The 22,441-nt window shown below is 39.6% G+C and overlaps 1 protein-coding gene across 2 annotated transcripts in view; it reads left to right on the top strand.

Annotated features, from left to right (window-relative positions):
- Positions 1 to 22,441, top strand: part of man1a1 (mannosidase, alpha, class 1A, member 1) — a 340,636-nt gene that overhangs the window by 229,269 nt on the left and 88,926 nt on the right. For both annotated transcript variants that reach the window (XM_052025482.1, XM_052025483.1), the window contains exon 5: positions 8,102 to 8,196. In XM_052025482.1, coding sequence (XP_051881442.1) covers positions 8,102 to 8,196 — 95 coding nt within the window. The remainder of the gene's footprint in view (positions 1 to 8,101; positions 8,197 to 22,441) is intronic.

The following is a 22,441-nucleotide window of genomic DNA, read 5'->3' as shown; positions in this document are numbered from 1 at the left end:
AGAATATAATTCTATCTATACACTACTGTTGGAGTCCTACCATCAAAATGAAACATAATGACAAGACCCCCTTTGCACTACGTTCCAGAACCAAGGTCACCAGAACCTCTCTGGTCAAGCTACAGTGTACAGATGACTCTTTTGTGTCATTTGTGTGTGTGTTTATGCATGCAGGGATTGTGTGTAAAATGAGTTTGGATAGCTGGACATATCTTTCAATAAGTGTGGGCCATCTACAAATTTTTGGCCCATGGATAACAAGATAATCAGTGCATGAAATGGAGAGAAAAGTTATGGTACAACTTGTAAATTTGGCCTTAAGCAACACTGTTGTGCCAGCACTGGGTGTGAAAGGGTTCCACTATCCAGCATTCTTACTTTCCCAACATTAACACAAAAAATGTCTTTTGAAAACAAATTATTGTTTGGCTTGTGTAGGCAGCTTCTTTCACTGTGGAATGGCTGGGTAATCCTATAAGGCATTGCATCATAGTAATTGTTCTGGCTTCATAGGAACAATAATCTTATACTTCAAAAGCCTCCATCCTGAACATTAAAATACACGTTGAAACCAATGTAATTGTTATTTTGATTGTTTTAACTGTGAATTGGGGTCAGGCAATTCCAGATGGTGCACCTTGTAGTAATTGTTATGGACAAGTCAAATAATCGTGAGCTTATAAATCCTAGCATGCCCATTTCTAGCTAGACAGGAGGAAATAACATCTGCGTGCTGCTGCTGAATGGTGAATGAGGCTCATTTCCATGGACCTAACAAGCAACTGTATTATTATTTTGAAGTATAATTGAAGATTAGCCCTTATGACCATAAAAGGGAAAAATGGTGGGAGAAAGTGTCTTAGGCAGGGGGTCTTGCTCTTTTAATGTGGCTCCACGAGGAGGACTCACCTTTTCCGAGATATTGATTTATGAACTTTTTAAACTAGTCATTTGCTGCATAAGAGCCTGGTCTTCTAATGCCCAGCTTGTAGAAGGCCTTCAAATATGACAGCACCCTAACCTGAATATGCAAAGGGAAGTTTCAGGTGTTGCAATGAATTCATCTTTTCTTTGGACTTTGTCATGATGAACTATTAGCACACATGTTTCCTGTCTATTATATCAGAGACCAAGGGGGTTATATACTCTAAAAGCAGGCATTGCATCACCATATTTCTAGGCCCTGATTTGTTCTTTACAATGGCATAATGGAAATACATTTCAGAAATTGTATTAATGCCTTTGAAATCTGATCATAGCATTTAGAAGATTTATGATATTGCTTTCAAGCTTCAAATTGGGTATCAAGTATTTGGTAGTTCTTCCTCTTCAGACAGTCCTGTGCCGCATTGCACCAGGGATAAAAATTAATTCTATTTCCAGAGAGAAATCCTATGCTAAAACAATCACACCACTTGAATACACAAGTGCATGGTTGATTATTATTGAGCTTACAAGGAGTGTGTCAGCTCTCTGAGTATTCCTGAAGATTGGGATCTGTTGAATTGCAGCAGTACCTCAGGCATCTGTACTTAATAACACTGGCAAAACATGATGAATGTATCATAGAACATTGCACAGTTTTAAGAGTCCAGTTGTCCTTATTACACTTCAGTGTACGTGTTCTGATGTATTATTCAGTTGTAATGGTACATGGTGTTAGTTTTTTTCAAGAAACAAAGAGAAATCAGTTGCCAGTTGGAATGAATTATTTTGTAAATAGTACTGGACTCCCATTTTTGAATTTGCTAGCTCTTTTAGAGAATAGCTCAAAATACTGAAAATGTTAACTCTTGACCATTCCTGTAATAATTTTGTCACAAAAAATATTTTACTGGAAACAAGGTTTCTGTGCAAACAACATGAGATTGCAAGAGGAACTGAGCTGACATGTTTGACTTTTCTGATTGTCGAGCAAAACAGTTATTTAGCACAATGGCTGATTGACATTTGACCTTTCCGATATAAACACATGCAGAGCAGCTAATGCATTGTACTAACTAACTTAGAGAAAGCTGATGCAAATTGCTGTCTGACAAGGGAGGAGTATTTGGAGCCAGAACCATATTACTGGATTGCAGTGGTCCAGCAAGCCCTTCTGTTGGTCTTTTGTTGAAACTAGCAAATTCGAATGGGTATCCATCACAAGCACGCAAACTACCACAACTATCTGGATTTTACATTCTCCCATCAGCTTCTGTTTTATCTTGCTTTGCATCACTCTGGCATCTGTATTTACCATTTACCTTCTGAAGAAAATAGCTTCCCTCAGAAGTCCAAAAGCAACATACAGCAGTTGCTAGAAATTATCAACCTAAAATATTGGAATAAAACCAGAAAATGCTGGAAGCACTCAGCAGGTTAGGCAGCAGTTGCGGAGAGAGAAACAGAGTTGGTGTTTCAGATTTCTAGTATTGAAAGTTTCTTTTCATTTTCATTTACAGACCAAAGACATTGACTTTGTTTCTCTCTCCACAAATGCTGCCTGATCTGCTGAGTGTTTCCAGCATTTTCTGTTTTTACTTTAGTCTGCAGATTACAAATCTTCAAACTATGCTTTCATTGTCTTAAGCAGGTGCAGCACTTCATCCAAGTGAAAGGAACTTCACGACAACCTCCTCTGGTTTAGTATATCATATTCATGGTAACTGTGGGATCTCATTAATGTTGGGAAATTGGACAGAGAATTACATAACTATTTTGCCAAACACATCAGTTCTGATCACAAATGTTGTCCTGACCTTTCAGTCTGTTCCTGACCTTTCAGTCTGTTCCTCTTTCCCAGTCTCCTTTGGCTTCCTGTACTGGCATAATTAAGCAACATGTAGCTCTCCCCTCAGCGTTCTGCAGACCTCTCCTCTCAGAACTAAAAGTAACTTCAGGTCTTATCTCTGTCAGAAAAAAGCAATAGGAAGAGATGAGAAACCAGATGCAAAAGATTTTACCGGCAGCAAGGAACGATGGTTGCTATCCAGGAATAGGTAGATGTGTTGATATTCTTGAGAAAACATTTCTGCTTGTGAAATATATAGTTAATTTGAGCCCCCTGTAGTTACCTGTTTTATTTTCTCATTCTTTTTGAAATTGGTAACCTCCATCACTAAGTTTTCAAAAAAAGAAAAATACAATCTCCTTTGACTTAGAAATATTTATTTTGGTGTAATGGTATTGAACTGTTAACTGAAATTCAGTTAACTTGCATGTGAAATCAAAACCTGCTTGTGTTTTAGCAGTCCTCAACATTTATAATCTTAAATCAGTAACCAGAAAAATTAGTGTATATGCTCAACAGAAATTAACTTGAAGGTTACCTGTGTGAAAACCCAGCAATTTTATTTTCCTAAACAAGCTAAGTGATGGTGAATGCAGCCCATGTTTCCTTTCTCTGAGATAGGGACTGTGGTGGTCTGTAGAAGAGCACAGGGCCAGGTCTGTGTCTGAGCTTCCTGGTGTCTGGAATAATTGTCTCTCGTTCAGAATAAGAATCAGGTTTATTATCACTGACATATGTTGTGAAATTTGTTGTTTTGTGGCAGCAGTACAGTGCAAGACATAAAGACATAAAAATTGCTATGTTACCAAAAAAATATATAAATAGTGCAAAAGAGGAATAATGAGGTAGTGTTTGTGGCTTCATGGACCGTTCAGAAATCTGATGGCAGAGGGGAAGAAGCTGTTCGTGAAGCATTGAGTTTGGGTCTTCAGGCTCCTGTACCTCCTCCCCGATGGTAGTAACGTGAAGAGGGCATGTCTCGGGTGGTGAGGGTCCTTAATGATGGATGCCACCGCCTTGAGGTACTGCCTCTTGAAGATTCCTTAATGGCGGGGAGGATTGTGTCTGTGATAGAGATGGCTGAGTCTCAACCCTCTGCAGCCTCTTTTGATCCTGCTCATTGGCACCTCCATACGAGGCGGTGATGAAACCAGTCAGAATGCTCTGCACTGGACGTCTGTAGAAGTTTGCAAAAGTTTTTGGTGACATACCAAATCTTCTCAAAATCCTAATGAAGTAGAGCTGCTGGCAAGCCTTCTTTGTGATTGCATCAATGTGTTAGGCCCAAGATAGATCCTCTGAGATGTAGATGCCCAGGAACTTGAAGTTGCTCACTCTTTCCACTGCTGACCCCTCAATGAGGACTCGTGTGTGTTTTCCCGACTTCCCCTTCCTGAAGTCCACAATCAATTCTTTGATCTAGCTGACACTGAGTGCGAGGTTGTAGTTGCAATGCCACTCAATCAGCTGAACTATCTCACTCCTGTATGCCTCCCCATCGTCATCTGAGATTCTGCCAACAATGGTGGTGTCATCGGCAAATTTATAGATGGCGTTTGAGCTGTCCCTAGCCACACAGTCATAAGTGTAGAGACAGTAGAGCAGTGGGGTAAGCACGGATTCTTGAGGTGCGCCTGTGTTGATTGTTAGCAAGGAGGAGATGTTATTATTGACTGTGGTCTCCCCATAGGGAACTCGAGGATTCAATTGCAGAGGGAGGTACAGAGAGCATAATGTGGAAGTTGGCTTTATGCCCAGGAGGAGATGGTGGCGGACTTACAGACTGCATGTGGAGGGAGAAGGAGGTCCTTTTCTTAGCGGAAGAAGTAGTTCTTCTTGCAACTCCTCCCAAGCCCCACTTACAAATCTTTGTTAGTCAAGGTCTCATCCTACGTCTCAAGGGTGACAAATGGAAAATCTTCAAGGCCTTTGCAAGACCACTGTTTTTGTGGTTCTGCAGCTGTGATCCTGCTGCAGCATTACTGGTATTTTAAGTATGGTTGTTTGCAGCATTCCTCTTAGCAATGGAAATCCTTCCCTAGAGCTTGCTGTTCATCATGACCCAGGAGAAAATGATTCACGGCAACTTCTTAGGGGTGTGAAGCTATCTCGTTCCACTGAGACTTCACACCAAATAAAAGATTATAGCCCTAGGAGTTTAGAAAAACATATACTTGTATGTTAAACTCACAGGTTGACATTAGGTAAGCTGCTTTGCCGTGGAACTTGTAACTTTGAGGAGCATTGTTAAACAATGAATGCAACAAATGGATCCCATCCTGTTCCCACTCCACAGTTTTCTTCTTGACGGCTGCTTACACCGTGCTTTCCAAGGCTGTTTTTCCAGTTCACTTAATTCCTGCACAAGTGGAATCAGTGCTAAATGTTACGAAAATCAGTCCATGTTTAAGATGTCTCTGGTAGATGTCATGTTATTTATGTGGATAATTGAAAGTTTATTAGAACATTTGGTGAGAAAAGGACTATCTGTGAGGAGAAATCACCGAGTTAATATGCTAAATGACCTCCAGACTGCAGGATAGAAAATGGCTAGATTCAGTACCCGACCACAACTGAAATACTGTGGACCTAAAGAATTAAAGAATGAAACTGCTCAGAAGAAGACCTTTCATTGAGTACTGCCAGTTAGTTCCACCTCCTTGACCTTTCACCTTTAATCCTGCATGGCTTCCTGTATTAATTATTTTTCCATTTCACTTTAATGGTTTTATTCTAACTTCCCTCAGGTCCTGCATTCCAGATAATTTCAATTTGCTGCATAACATAAATTCCGCTCATCCTGCCTCTTGGTTCTTTTGCCAGTTTCTTCAAGAAATAAGAACAGGACTAGGCCGTATAATTTCTGGAGCACACTTCATCATTCATTAAAATCATGGCTGATCTGATCATCACCTCAATTTGTTTCCTTCCTGTTCCCTGTAACCCTCAACTCCAATATTTGTTCATCCCAGCCTTCAATATACCCTTAAGCTCAAATTCTTCATCCCAAATCCAAAGCCATTCAAGGTGAAGAATTCTCAAGGTTCACAGAGAAATTCCTCACCTCAGTATTAAGTAGGTGATTCCTTATTCATGAACCTGCCCATATGCTGTGGATTTCCCTCATGAAGAGAAACATCATCTTGGCATCCAACCTGTCAAGACCCTCAGGGATGTGCATATTTTGGTAAGGTCACCACTTATTCTTCTAAACTCCAGTGAGCGTGAACCCAACCTGCTCAACCTTTCCTCAGAGGACAATCCTTTCAACCCAGGAATTAACTGGGTGAACCTTTCCTGAACCGTCCTTAATGCAAGTATATTATACCTTAGTTAAGGAGACCACATGTACAACACAGCACTCCTGTTATGGTCTCTGCAATAGTCAGTACAACTGTAGCAAGAAAGCCAACGCTCTATTTGCCTTCCTAGTTACTTACTGTGACTGCGTGTGTTTCATGTGTAAGGACAGCAAGATGCCTCTGCATTGTGACATCCTGTATTATTTAAATATTTGTTTCCTGGTTACCAAATGGTTTGCCACCTTTGATCAAAGCCTTTATTAATTTTGGACACCTCTGTTAAATCTCCCCTGAACCTCAAGTTGAGTTTCTCTAATCTGACCATATTCCTGATATCAAGTAAATTTCCTTTGCACTCTCCATTTGTCATTGACATCCTTCCTCAAAGCATTTAGCATAACTTCCTTGCTTTGCACTCTCTGCTTCTGTTGTTAAATCTAAGGATCCTGTGTGCTTTTTAAACAACCTTCTCATTTTGTCCTGCACCTGTTTTAAAAATTTGTATTTCCTGCACGAGTAAGATGGGTCAGAACAAGGTGTCTCTGTTCTAAGGTGATCTGTGCCATCACAGATCATTTCCAAATTTAAGAAATTACTTGGAACATCTCCAACATATGTTTGTTTAGAAGAGTGATGATGTAGTGTTCTGAGAAACTCAAGAACAGTGTGCCCTTGTTTTGTTTTATTCTTAGTTCCATCTGTGTAGCAGTAAAGTATTCCTGCTTCTCTACTGGGATTTGTGGCTCTTTAGTGTAACCAAAGCTATATTTCTTATTGTTAAAAGTTATCTTGTTTTATCTTTCAAAGTAATATGTGTTTATATATCTTTGGAGTCAGCATATTTTATGGCCATAAAAATACACTAAAATAGTACAAAACCTGTGATCATTGTCGGTGTGGCCTGGTGATATTAGTATATAGTTTTTGAATGTACTCTCATGCAAGAATTTGTGTGCTTGAGAGGTGAAAATCACAGGGCCAGAGAGATCCTCTCTTTGTCATCTTCTGCTGTTATTCTCCTTCTTCCTACTACTCTTGCTGCAGCACAGTGGGCAATGTCCTCATGACAGCAAATTTGTGGAGGAAGCAGCAGATGATGGCAAAAGACACAATACTCAAAATGGGCTGTCCCTGAGTGGTCCATCCCAAGGAGACAGTGGCACTCTTGATTCTTCTTGTGGCCCCAAGGCTACAGTTGTGATTGAGCTCTCCAGCATAACCAGGAGCTTGGACTGGATTGAACCAAAAAGTATGAGAACTAGGATTAAGAAGAGACCATACATCCTCTTGAGCACGCTTCACTATTCAATAAGGTTATGGCTGCTCTAAAATTCTGGTTACTGACCTGAAGCATTAATTCTATTCCCCTCTCCACCTTGGAAAATTGAGTATATTCCCTTCTGCACTGAGATGCTACCTGCTCTACTGAGTGTTTCCAGTAAATTCTGCTTCTTTTCAGCTTTCTTGAAACAAAATTTTAAAAATGCTGGAAACACTCAACAGGTCAGACAGCATTTGTGGAAGGAGAAACAGAGTTAACATTTCAGGTTAAAGGCTCTTTGTCAGAACTAGGAAAGGAAGAACACAAGTTAGTTCCAAGTTGTAGAGAGAATGGGGAAAGGATGGATAGACAAAGGGGTAAAAGGGTGAGGTTATGAAGTTTGGTAGATCTAAGCTTTGATAAATGTCTTGTCAGGGATCACTCAATCTGCTGTTTGATACAGCATGAAGAGATAATTAGATTTCAAAAATTTGCAACACGTTCACTGTTTATGAATCATACTGCAAGGTTGAGCCTAATTAGCATCAATTTATGCAGCTTCAACTGGCTAAAGGATCGTGCTGATGTAGAACCCAACATGTAATCCCATAATGGAGCACCTTGGGCCATGTAACCATAACTGTATATTAGACTATGTTAAGATATTAATGATAATATAAATATTGTTTCTCAATGGCTTTTGTTCATAGCTTTAGGTTTCTTTCTGGTACAGGTGTAGTAATGCCTCATTGTTCTTCCCTGCAGATATTCAGGACTAAAGCAGTGGATCTAGGCGAAAAACTTCTACCTGCTTTTAACACACCTACTGGAATTCCTTGGGCTCTATTGAATATTAAAAGGTAACTAGTTCAGCTGTAAAACATTTTGTTCCCTTTTTATGAAGTTACTAAGCATAATTGTTCTGTTTATTAACATATTAGCTTGGAATATATGTAAGGACAATCAAAGTCATGAGTGTTTTTGGTGTCTCTTGAGTTTCCTTTGAACTGCTCCAAAACTTGTTATAAAACACGGAGATAAAAATTGTGTGTGTCTTCCCTGTCTTTATCTTCTCCCTGTTCCAAGGTATTGATATGTGTATTACCGTAAATGCCAAATGACATGTGGAATATTGCACAAATAATGTACCAGCCTAGACAATTTGTCTTGAATGGCAGGGGGACCGTGAATAGTGTGTGGTGAGCTGGAATTTAAATTTGATCTTGTTAGGAGGGCCACATTAAAGATGCATAACATACCTCTGCTCACTTATGCTCAGAACCTTAATGTGCTTAAGTATTATGGGTGGAGGGTGCAGGCCATGCCGTCCCGCCCCTCCATCTGCATGCCCTTGGTGGCAAGCACCACAACTGATTCTGATCCTACCCTACTTTTAATTTTCAACAATTTCACAGGAGCTGGAGGTCTATGCCATGTGACTTAGACTTACCAGGAAGGACCCTGACTCCCTGACTAATTCCCCTTTCAAAACTTCCAAGTTCTGTGCAAGTTACTTCCATGTTGGCAAATGTATTTGCTGACTTCTGTCATTGGGACACTTCCCTGTTGGCACACTTCTCTCTTTTTATCATGTATTTTCTCCCTGCTCTACCACCCTTCCCCCCCCCCCCCCCCCCCCCCCCCCCACCCCACCCCACCAACCTCCCCAGAATGCTGACCAGCTACTTGCATTTGATTCTTAGTGGTTTATTCAAAGGCCTTTTGGAAAGATCCTTTGATGAAACTACATCTCGATGTTATTAATCCTTTCATTGTCAGTATTATATCTTATCCATACATTGATAAATGTATAACATTAAATGGGAAAGGTCACATTGAAGAAACATATTTACTTTGAATATTAACCAGCAGGTGGAATAACTCCTGTGTGCTAATCTAATGAACAGCTCTGTTCATGCATGAGTTCACTTAGATTCTAATCTAGGGCCACACAGTAGAAGTAAAGTAAATGCCAATTGGATACAGTTGTGCACTCACCAAGTAATAATGTTTCCAATCTGGGCACCTCTGGATCGTGCACTAAATCCTTGACACCTTTGTAATTGAATGGAGAGTAAAGTCTGGTGTGGTTTATAATCTTCTTCTTAGAATCATAAAGAAATTACAGCACATTGGTGCTGCAGATAGTGCAACTGTCTTACAAAGTCAGTCACCCAGGTTAGATTTCGTCCCCTATAGTGTTGTCTGTGTGGAGTTTGCACGTTCTCCCCGTGACTGTGTATGTTTCCCTTGGGTGCTTCTTTTCCTCCCTTTTTCCAAAGATGAGCTGGTCAGTTACTGAAAATCAAAAAACTGCAGATGCTGGAAATCTGAAATAAATATAAAAAAGCTGGAAACACTCAGCAGGTGAGGCAGCATCTGTGGAAAGGGAACTGAAGTTAACATTTCAGATTGAAGGTCTTCATCAGAACCACAGTAGTTTGTGGGTTAATTGACTGCTGCACATTACCCCTAGAGTCAGTGGCTAATGGGAAAATCAGGATGGTGTTAATGGATATGCTTGAAAGAACAAGTTAAAGGGAAATAAGTGGTGGAGGAGAGGAATGGGATTGAGTGGGCTGCTCTGAGAGCCGGTATAAACTTGATGGGCCTAATGACATCTTCCTGTCTTGCAAAGTAATATGAGAAGGTGGCCATTTAGCCTATTGTGTTTGTGCCAGTCAGTAAAGACTAACCAAATCTAATCCCACACTTAAGTACCGGGCCTGTACTCCACAGCTCGTCAAGTGCACACGTGAGCACTGCGTTAAATGTCATGAGGCTTTCTACCTTCACTCCCCTTTCAAGCAATGATATGCAGACCTCTTCCACCACCTGTATAAAAAAAATGTTTCCTCATCTCCTAATTCTTTTACCAATTACTTTCAGTCTATGCTCCTTGATTTTTGACCCTAAGTCTCAGGGAAAATAGATCTTTCCTGTTTATTTTATCATAATTATATGCACATCAATTAAGTCTCCCCTCAACTTCCTCGGTTCCAAAGAATTCAGTTCTAGCTTGTACAACCTTTCTTCTCAGCTACAATTTTCTATTCTTGACAACATCCTTGTCAATCTACTTTGTACCCTCTCCAGTGCAGTCACATCTTTCCTCAAGTGGTATGACTTGAACAGTACTCCGTACACGAGTTGCGTTCTAACGAGTTTTGTATACAGTCCCAGCATAACCTCCCTGCTCATACATTCTGTGCTTTGGTTAATAATGGATAACATTGCTTATGCCTTTTTAATTGCCAAATTGATCTGTCCTGCTTTCCTCAATGGTCATGTCTAAATATAAGGTGTTGCCCATTTATAACAGAGGTGAGGTGATTTGTTTTCCCGTCAGAGAGTTGTAAATCTTTGGAACTCTTTTCCTCAATGGACAGTAAAGTAGATTCTTTGACATTTTTAAGAAGAGGTAAATAAATTCTTGATTAGCAAGGAGATGAAAGCTAACAGTGAATTGATGGGAATGCGGAGTTGATGATGTTAATAAATGGCAGAGCGTGCTCAATGGACCAAGTGGCCAACTCCTACTCCAGATTCATACATGTGTTCCCATGGACCTATGCTCCAAGGTCTCTCTGTTATCCGTGCTGCTCAGTAAACTTCCATTTATTGTGTATTCCCTTGTCCTGCTATAACTCCCCAAACACATTACTTCACATTTCTCTAAATTAAATACCATTTATCATTTCTCTGCCCAACTGATTGGAGTATCTTTATCTTCCTGCAACCTCAAGTTTTCCCCTTTCCTGCCAACCCTAAACCATTTTTTATAACATTATAGTCTTCGTTTTCATGCCCCTTTTGTTTTGGTCTAAAGCATAAATATATATTGCAGAAAGCAAGAGACTGTGCCCTGTAACCCTACAGGTAACAATCTTCCAGTCACAAAGTCAGCTATGGCCCCTTTGTTTCTGTCTTAAAGCCAGTTTTGTATTCATTTAACTGCTCCCTCTTGGATCCCTTGGACAATTATTGTGTGGCCACCCTGCTGTGTGCAACCTTGTCGGAAGCCTTGCTGAGATTCATGTAGACCTCATTAAAGATGCTGCCCTTATCAAATCGCCTTGTCACTCCTCAAAGAATTCAACAGGTTTGCGAGACAATACATTCCCCTAGGTCATGCTGATTGCCTTTGACTAATCTGTGCCCTTCCAGATGAAGATTTATGCTGTCCCTTAGAATGAATTCCAAGAATTTCCTCATTACTGACAGGACCCGTAGTTACTTAGTTTATCCATTGTTCCATTTATAAACAACAGTGTAATGTTATTTTTCCAATCCTCTGACTCTACTCCTGCAACAGAAAAGATTGAAAAAATATAGTTAGAGATTCCACGATTTCCTCCCTGACTCCTTGTAACAGCATGCATATATTTCATTGGACATAGTGACTTATCCATTTTCAAAGATGATAAATCCCACAATACTTCTGCTCGTACTACGTTTATCCCATCCAATATTTCACACCCATGCATCTTATGACTTTGTCAGCATTACGTCCCTTTTACAGCCACAAAATATTATTCCTAACTTGCACCCTGTACCTCTACTTGTAGGTTACCATTTTAGTTCGTAATAGGCTGTATTCTTTCCTTAGTTATTCTCTTGCTGTTTCCATCCATATAAAACATCTTTGGATTTTCTTTTAATTTAATTTTCAAGTACTTTTTTCATATACTCTCTTTGCTCTCCTACTTTCCCTTCAAATTGCACACCTACATCTTCAACACTCTTCCAGGCTTTCTGCTGTCTTAAGCCTTCTGTCTCTGACATAGGCTTCCATTTTTTTTTCTTGCCCTACCCTCTACACAGCTCATCACCCAACAGTGCTTTAGATTTGCAATTAATATTTTTAATGTAGTGCCCTCCCCCTCCCAACTTTCAAAACCAAATTTGTCCAAGTCTAAAATATTGTTCCATGCCTGGAGATCTTTTCCAGCAACTCTTTTGCATTCTTGGTTCAGACACAACAGCAGTGGTTTCTGTTTCTATAGCACTTATAGCATTGTAAACATCTCAGGCTGCAAGGTCATTATTTGATACTTTATCCTCTCTCGTTTCAGTGGTTCATAATCTTTTCCTTTATCTTACCTAATGAAGCTTCATTCGGTTCATCTCGACTCCAAGTGCATTTTCCCTTTTGCTTTTTTTCACCCCTCTGTGCCTCTAAATTGAAAACAAAATTTATTGCACCATCTCAGATTGTAACTTCTTTTCATGGGATACATCTTCTCCAGCCTTTGTCTTTCTTAACTTTCAAAATCTAATCTAATCATTACTTCTTAAATTACGTTGTCTTTAAGCTTGAAATAAGTAAAAATAATGTAAGCCTCCACATATGGGGCTTGGGCCTTCACCCTGGGATTTCAATGATTTATGTTGTGACAAAGCTTCACAGCTGCATGAAAATGCTCTCAATGTGTGCATGCAACACAACCCGCTATTATGCACGGAACCTGTAAGTTTTAGTGTGTTCTGTTATGAAATCATTAGTGTAATATGGAAAGGCAGAATTTCTTTTTTTAACCAATCTATGTGTTCTATTGATGAAACTTGAGGAGCAGGGCTTTTTTCTCAATTAGCACCTCTATAGCCTTACAGCCTTAACATTAGGTCAACAATTTCAGATCATAATATTCTTCCCTATTTTCTTGCTCCAGTAATAGCTCTGTTGTTGCCACTGACGGCTCTCTGAACCCATCTTATTAGTGAATTATGAAATTAACTGACATTGCATTTTGCTTTGCTGAAATCCTAACAGTTCATTTTGGATTTCACTCTGAAAATGAACGTATGGTATTGGAACAGTCAATTCTCCAACATTTGTAATCTCACTCTATTGTCACCAAAGTAATGGAATTTCAATCAGACTTCATAAATAAGTCTTCTGTCATTCTTTGGGTTCGGCTATATGCTATTTGCACTAAAAAATGCCATCTGTGCATTCATTTCTGAATTTGCTTCCATCATGGAAGAATGCTGCAAAGGTTTTCATCAAAATATATTTGCACTCTTTGTATTGGGCTAGATTGTGCAGTCAGCAGCGAATGCACGGTGCCAACCACTCATTAACACTTACATTTGTCCACTTGGGCTTTTTGCAAACCATTTCTGGACCTTCGTATGGACCAGTTGATTTGGATATATGGAAAATGATATATTTTTAAACTTTGTTGACCTTGAAAGTTTTTTTTTGTTCAATAGAGATTTCAATTCCACAAAAGTTAAACTTAAGAAGAAATAGGAACAGTAATAGGTCAGTTATAGTGCTCTGTTGTTCATTAAAGCCATAGCTGATTCAATCTAGATCTCTACTCCTCATTCCTACCTGGAACCTTTACCTTTGACCCATGGAGTCCAAAAGTCTATCACAGCTTTGAATATGTACAATGATTCAGTCTTCCTGGCTCTCTGAGGTAGAGAATCCCAACAATTTGCAGCCCTCCTCTTTCACCATCTTAAATGGGGAAACCCCTCATTCCAAAACTATGACCAAGAAGGGAAGCATCTTCTCACCATCCACCCTGTTAAGCCTCAGAATCCTATGCTCCTATAGTGATGTGGATTGAGAATTAGTTATTGTACAGAGATCAAAGACTAGGAATAAACGGATTGTTCTCAGGTTGGCAGATATTGACTTGTGGAGTACAGCAGGGGTTGGTGATTGGATCCCAGCTATTCACAATATATTAGCAATTCGGCCAAGGAGACCAAATATCACAATTCCAAGTTTGCTGATTGCATTAAATCAAGGGAATGGATTGTGAGTATAGAGGAGGACATGAAGAGGTTTGGGGGTTATGCATAAACTGAGTGAGTGGATGAGGACGTGGCAGGTGGAATGGAATGAGGGAAACTGTGAAGTTATCCGCTTTGATACAGAAAATAGAAAAGTAGTATTTTTTTAAATGGTGAGAGATTGGGAAATGTTGATGTTCAAGGAGACCTATGTATGCCTGTACACGAGTTACTGAAAGTTAACGTGAGGAATATTAGGAAGTCTAATGTTAGGTCTGCTATTAGAACAGGATGGTTTGAATAGAGGAGTAAGGAAGTCTTATTGCAATTGTCCTTGGCTTTGGAGAGGCTGCTTGTGGAACATATAGTTGTGTTCTCCTTACCTAAGAAAGGATATACCAGATACGGGAGGATCCCTCCTCCTAAAAACGGGGGTCACTCTCTCTCAATACTGGATAGGCTGTTTAGGACTGAGACAAGAAGAAATTTCTTCACTCAGATGGTAGTAAATCTTTGAAATTCTTTGTATTAAGGGACTTGAGGGAAAATAGGATAGTGCAGGAAAATAGTGTTGAGACAAATGATCAGCAATAATGAAAGACAGAGGAAGGGCTTGATAACCGACTCCTGCTACCATTACCTATGTTCTAAGATCACCTCTCATTCTTTGAAACTCCAATGAGTATATTTTCAACCTGCTTAACCTTTTGTAAGACAACCTCATTTGCCCTGGAACTAACCTATTGAAGCTTCTCTGAATTGCATCCAATGCCAATGTATCCCTGCTTAAATAAGGAGACCAAAACTGTATATAGTAATCCAGGTGTGATTTCACCAACAATCTGTACAGGTGTAGCAGAACTTCCCTTCTGTTGTATACCAGTACATCTTGTGATCAAGTCTAACATTCCATTTGCTATAATAATGTCTTGCTGTGTATAGATGTTACGTTTCTGTGTTTCCTGTACACGGACAAGCAGATCCCTCCTCACAGCCATAGCCTCTCATTTATCCAGTCTTCTGCTTTTCTGTACTTCCTACCAAAGTGGATAATTTCTCACTTTCCAACATTATTCTCCATTTGTCATAATTTTTCCCATTCACTTAAACTTCACAGATACCTTGACCAGGAAATCATCCATAGCCATTTAAAACAGCATTGTGGGTCACTTTAAGGCTGTCTGTGAAAGTCACAAAGTGCAAGGACTTCAGTTATGAGATTCACAGTAGAGTGTTATTGGGTTTCCCTATATACTTGCTGCACTGAAACTCAAAGTCAAAGTTGAGTTTATTGTCACATGCACAAGTATATTTATGCACTGATGCAATGAAAAACTTGCAGCAGCATCGCGGGCCCATAGCATCATATAAGCAGCATTCACAAGAAAAACATAAATTAAATACAATCTTTAAAAGAAAGAACACAATTAGAACCGTGACCCTGAGCTCCATTTAAGTGCAAAGTGATCAAAGTGGTCATAGTATTGCTAAACTCTAGTGATTAGGGTTGTGCCAGTTGGTTCAAGAACCGAATGGTTGAAGGGAAGTAGCTGTTCTTGAATCTGGTGGTGTGGAACTTCAGACTTCTGTACCTCCTGCCCGATGGTAGCTGCAAGAAGATGGCAGAATGCAGCACAGTATTCCTGTTGATATGTTGCAAATTCTTCCTTTTGTGAGCATGTAGTCCAACAGGACATATCACAATGCAAGCAACACTCCTCCGGTTACAGTTTCTGAATGTATGGATGCTGCAATGATGGGGGAGGTGGGTGAGTGCTCCCAGAGGGTTTTAGGAACCAAGACAGATTGAAGGAGAGCATATTCTTTGTGAAAGGGAGGCACAGAGCCACTCCTGGGTCTCCAGGCAGAAATCCTTGTGAGTACATGAATGTAGTCTATGAATGCCTGCATTTCGGGAAAGCCTGCAGTGCAGCACAATAACCATTCCCACTTTAGTTCAGGAAAATGGTGGGGAAGAAAAACAAAATCTTCTCTGCTTCTGTAAGGACTTTGGGTGACATCACTAATGCAGCAGTGAGCAGCAACTGTTAGATGCAGCAGAGATTATCAGCAGCAGAGATTATCAGCAGTAGCCTGGAATGATCCTGATATGAGGAAGCTGACCGAGATGATCTCCATGGACAAAGCAGTCAAGGTACATATGTGAGATATTTGTGGTCATAAGAAATCACGGATTAAGTGAGGACAAAGAATCCGGTTCTGAGAGTTGGATCACTGAACAGCACAATTTTAGGAGAAATGGGGTTACTAAAACCTAGTTGTGCATTTTTCAGACCATTGAGGTTGAAAATTGCAATGCAGGTGAATTTTGCACGTTAGACCTCCGTTGACATTTTACACTGGGGTGAAAAGTAATAGCAAGAACAACAATCCCACCAGAAACTGAGGAGAAATATTTCCTGACTGCCGCTGAGACATCTAGAAATGTGTGAAAACTTGCTCTACTCCAGGTGATTTTCAACAGCACAGCACTTTGTAGTTGTGAACAAGTTTTTCTCACCTTTCGTATTCTCCTTGCATCTTATTTCCTCTCTGTATCATTAGCAAATTTGGCTACAATACACTAGGTCCTTTCATCGAGGTCATTAATGTAGATTGTAAATAATTGAGGCCCCAACACTGATCTCTGTGCCACCCCACAAGTTACAGCTTGCCAGCTTGAAGATGACACATTTATCCCAACCCTGTTTGCTGTAAGTTAGCCAATCCTCTATCCAAGCTCGTATATCATTTCCAGTACCATTAGCTCACATCTTGTGCAGTAACCTTCTATGTGGCAAACTATTGAAACTCCACATACACTATTAAGAGAATCTTTTTATTTTATGTCAGTAAGCACTTTTTTGCTTTATATTCTGGCTATTTTTATCCCAAGGTTAGGGTTAATACATACAACAGAGGAGAGAAAGTATATTTTTAACCCTATTGATCACTCTAAGCAGAAGCATTGTTGTGCTATTTATTCAGTGTTCTGAATACTAAGAGAATGAATAGAGATTTAGTAGCAATCAAATAATGGTCAACAGTAGTTATTCTCCTACTTAAGAAAACCTAATTGAATTCTTTCAAACTGCTTATGAAATAACCCTTCTTTCCACTTTCAGATTCTGATAGCTATAAGGAAATTCAATTGAGCTGCCTTTCTTCTTTTATTCCCCATCCTCTTCAAAGAAAAAAAACCTGTCATGCTTTTCTGTAAGAATGCATTTTGAAAAGATTAAACTTGATAGTATCCCTTACAGTAACTGATCTCTGATCATCAAGGCTCTTAGGAGCAGTCAAACTTCAGCTACAGTAAGCTTTAAATTATTCCATTTATTCTGACCAGGACTTCACTACTTTATTGCATCAATGGAAGATGGAATGAACTATTGTTATGCAATTTTCTCTTTGAAGAAATTTGAAAACTCTGATATTCAGATACCTTTATAATTAGATTTGAATTTTGCTGTTCAAGCTAAGCTGGAAACAGCACAGTTTCATCTCAGATGTTAATAGTTTACTAACACTCTGAGGCTATTGTTCAATAATGTATGTGATTGTGTAGTCCAGGGGGCATAGGTATGTATTGTAGCCAGTTGATTTTACACAGTTGAATGGTTGGATACTATTTTGATATCCTTAATTGTGCCTCCAATCCTGGTCTGTTACTAGGGAACAATTTGGAAACTCCTCCCCCCCCTCCCACCCCCCGCCACACCCCCATTCCCAATTAGTAAAATAACATGCAAGCTCAACACATCGTTGCCTTCAAAAGTTGACCACCTTTTGCCTGTTTAGAACAGATTCTTTTTACATCAATCTAGAGTAGGTTTGAGGAGACCTGTAAAAATGAGTGTATCCTTTCTCATTTGAATGCAAATGTGCTTATATTGAAGCAAACTAGTTTTTGTGCTGAGGCATAAACTGGATAGTCTCATGGCAAATTATGTATAATTGCCAAATCCCATTAGAATGGGCTGAGTGGGCAGTAAGAATCTCAGCAGTTATGAGTAGGAGATCCCTTAGCCCATTGTGCTACTGGAAGCCAATAAATGAAGCTTTTTTCTCGAATCACCCTTCCATGTTTTTACTCTGCATCTTTTTACAATCTTTTTCAAATCCTTTCTGTCTATATAACTTTTAGTTTTTATATTCTCTACCATTTTAATGAATTCCATTGCCCTTTGTACATTTCTTAGAAATTTGTCCAACTTTTGTGATAAATGTGCATTCACGCCACCTTGTTTCTGATTCATCAAACTATTCAAAACAATCTTTTTATTGTTTAACATGCAAAATCTTTTCTTAATTTTGAAAACCTCCAAGACAGTATCTTAGTTCCTGTGGAAAAAAGACATTTATTGTATTTTCTTCATAATTATACTATCCCAAGAGATTGTGGGAAGCAAAGGAAGAAACTGTTGGGGTCCTGGTAGAGATTTCTGTATCTTCCTTAATCACGGGTGAGGTGATTAATGTCTATTTAAGAAGAACTGCAAGGACAAGTCGGTGAGCCTAACATCACTAGTGTGTAAGTTACTGGAGGGGATTTTGAAGGACAGGATCGATCTGCATTTGGAAAGGCAAGAACTGATTAGAGATAGCCAGCATAGTTTTGTGCATTGGAAGTCACGTCTCAGAAATTTAATAGTTTTTTGAAGAGGTGACCAAACTGACTGATGAGGGCTGGGTGGCAGATATTGTCTACATGCACAGGGGTAGACTGGTCAGAAGGTGGGATCACATGAGGTCTAGAGTGAGTTAACTAATTGGATACAAAATTGGCTTGGTGGAGGGAGTGGAGGGTTATTTGTTTTAGATTGGAGGTCTGTGACCAGTGATGTGCTGCAGAGATCAATGCTGGGTCCCCTGTTGTTTGTCACATATATATTAATGATTTGGATGAGAATGTAGACAGCATGATTAGTAAGTTTGTGGATGACACCAAAACTGGTGATGTGGTGGACCGTGGTCTAAAGTTTAAACAGGATCTAAGTCAACTGGGAAAGTGGGCAAAGGAATGGCAGATAGAATTTAGCTCGAACAAGTGTGAAGTGATGCACTGCAGGAACGTAAACCAGGGCAAGACTTGGACAGTAAATGATAGGGCCCTGAGGAGTGTTGTAGAACAGAGAAACCGAAAGGTACAAGTACGTAGTTGAGAGTGCCAACAAGGTGGTGAAGAAGGCATATAGCATGCTTGCCTTCATTGGACCAGGCATTTGAGTACAAGAGTTGGGACATTGTGTTACAGCTGTATAGGACCTGGAATACTGTGTGCAGTTTTGGTCGCCATGCTGTAGGATGGGTGTGATTAAGCTGAAGAGGGTGCAGAAAATATTCACAAAGACGTTGCCAGAACTGGAGGGTTTCAGCTATAAGGAGAGACTGGATAGGCTGGGACTGTTTTCTGTTGAGGGAAGGACTCTGAGGGGTGATCCTATAGAGATTTATAAACATATGAGGGGCATAGATAAGGTGGATGGTCACAGTCTTTTTCCCGTGGTATGGGAGTCTAAAACTAAAGGGCTTAAGGTGAGAGGGGACAGATTTAAAAGGGACCTGAGGGGCAAGTTTTTTCACACAGTGGGTGGTGGGTGTGTGGAACAAGCTGCCAGAGGAAGTAGTAGAGGCAGGTGCAATTACAATGTTTAAGAGTCATTTGGACAGGTTCATGGATAGGAGAGGTTTCAGACGGATATGGACCAAATGCAGGCAAATGGGACTAGCTCAGGAAGGCACTTTGGTCAGTATGGACAAGGTGGTCCAAAGGGGTTCTTACCATGCTCTGACTCTCTATCTTTCCTGTAAGCATTGTAGTGAAATATTTACCTTTTTCTAGCATGGCCCAAGTGCACTTCAGATGATCTGGCACCAGGCATTCTAGTTCATCAGACTTGTCAGCATGCTAATAGGAAATATAATTGATGCATGTATAAGTGTTGATTAGGATGGCAGGGCAGGTGGTGTAACTGCAGCACATGCGAGTCCATGGAGACCAATGATATTCTCAGCCACCCCATCTGCGGCATATGTTAGCTCTTGAAGAACTTCTTAGGGTTGTTGAACTGGAGTCCAATTGCAGATGGTGAGTACATCAGGGAATGGGAGAATTAACTTAACAGTATGGTCCATGAAGCAATTACACCCCATAGGTTAGAAGTCTGAAGAGTGAGACTGCAAGGCAGATATGAATGGGGACCCAGAATGTACTAATGCAGAAACCTTAGGTTTTAATCTTGTCCAGTCAGCACAAAGTGTTTGCTAAAGAAGATGGTGAGAATAATAGTTGTTGGATAAAGAGGCAATATGACCATGATACAGGAGATTGTTCAAGTAGGGGTATGAAAAGGAATTTGATAGTGGTAAAGGACAGTATAGTCAGGGGGATGTGGATCCTGTTCTCTGCAGCCCAGTACCAAGAGACCTAAACCATGTGCTGTCCACCTGGAGCCAGGGTTAAGGACATCCTTTTAAGGCTGGAGAAGAAGCTAGAGAGGGTGGGGAGGATCCATTTACCAGAGTCATATAGAAATGACATATTGTAACCAGGAATGAGGTTAATTGTTTCCTGTAAGTAGTCCCTGTTGTCTTGGTAAATGGTAGAATCTGGGGTGAATATGGGGATATGGGGAGAATAAAACTGGGATTAGTGTAGGATTAGTGCAAATGGTGTTTGATGGTCAAAGGGCCAGCTTCCATGCTGTGCAATTCTGACTTTAAGGAGGTAGGGGTCAAAGTACTGAAGGGCAATATTCATTGGATTGTTATTTAAGCCATGTACAAACTGCCATAGGTTTGAATAGATTCTTTCCAAGTATAGTGAGCGCTTTAACTCGGGTGGGACCACAAGTCCCAGTGAAACAGATAATTAGTGCTATCAATGGGGCTTTAAACTAATAAAAGGGGATTGGGAAGATAAGGGTTCATATGTGGAATGCTAATGGAGTTGAAGGAAAAGGTCAAATCCACAGAACAAAGTAAAAATCTAGGTAATGAGACTAGGTTTAACAGTAAATAATAGTCCAGAACTAAACAAAGTCAATTCAAGAAAAGATGGCAATATAAATATAAAGCTATCCAGATGTACCTTTCTGTTATAAAATTTTAGTCCTTATTTATCCCATGTTTATCTATTTAGTTTCAAATACTAAAGTGTGGATAGCCCTGATAATGAAAGATAATATTCAAGTAGTGAGGAATGAATTTGGTCTAAAAGAATGACAAATAGAATTATTGATGTTGGTGTGAGGTGATGGAATAAAATGCACTGGTTGGAGTGGTTTACAGAACTTCTAGCATCAGAAACGTAACTGGAGAGAGAATTAATCAAAAGGTAATACAATAATAACAGGTGGGCTATAATCTTCATTTAGCCTGAACAAATCAAATTGCCATAAGTAATTTGAAGAATGAGTTCATTGATTGCATTTGGAACAGTTTTCTGGAACAAAATGACTTCAAATCAATTAGGGAACGGACTACCTTACCCTACTTTGTGTAATGAGATGAATGATCATATCATGATAAATTGTTTAAGCAGTTCAAGACAGTATATGTCAGTCGTAAACTAGAGTCTGGAACTTGTAAAGCCAGTTATAGAACATAGACATAGAACAGTAGGAATGTAGAAATAAGAGGTGTATTTGCTAAGATAGATTGAGAAAGCAGGCAAAAAAAAATTGCCAGTTGATATAGAAGGGCAAGCGTTTAAAGAAATATTTAAAAATTCTCAGCTCAAAAATTCTATTGAGAAATAAAAATACAGTGGCTATGGGCAGAGCTGGCAAAGGAATTACAAATGGTTAATAGATTATTAGAAAAGACTTGTAAAGTTGCCAAAAACAGCAGTAACCTTGAGAATTGGGTAAACTTCAGGAAGCAACATCCAGAACCAGAATATTGAAAAAGAGGATAAATTATAGGAGTAACTTGGCAAGAAATATTATAAAATTGTAAGAGTATTTACAATGCTATAACTAGGAAGACAGCATCCCATAAAGACAAAGACAGGAGAAATTAAAAAAGAAAGTAAAGAAGACTAAGGTATCAAATATACTTTGTATGCATCACCGCTGCAAAAAACACACTGAGTGTAATAGAAATGTGGGGGAACCAAACATCTAATGACTGAAGAACTTAAAGCAATTAATGCTACTAAAGGGAAAGTGCTGGTGAAACTAAAACCAATCAAATCTCAATAGAATTTTCAGTATTCTCAACATTGGTGCTCCACAAGCCTGCATCTTAAGCCCCCTGTTCTATTCGCTATACTTTCATTACTGCGTGGCCAGATTCTGCTCTAACTCCATATACAAGTTGGCAGATGATACCACCGTAGTGGGCTGTATC

Source organism: Pristis pectinata, chromosome 10, assembly GCF_009764475.1.
Source record: "Pristis pectinata isolate sPriPec2 chromosome 10, sPriPec2.1.pri, whole genome shotgun sequence".
NCBI classification, from domain to species: domain Eukaryota; kingdom Metazoa; phylum Chordata; class Chondrichthyes; order Rhinopristiformes; family Pristidae; genus Pristis; species Pristis pectinata.
Note: the sequence above shows the minus strand (reverse complement) of the source record. Positions and strands in the feature narration are given on the sequence as shown.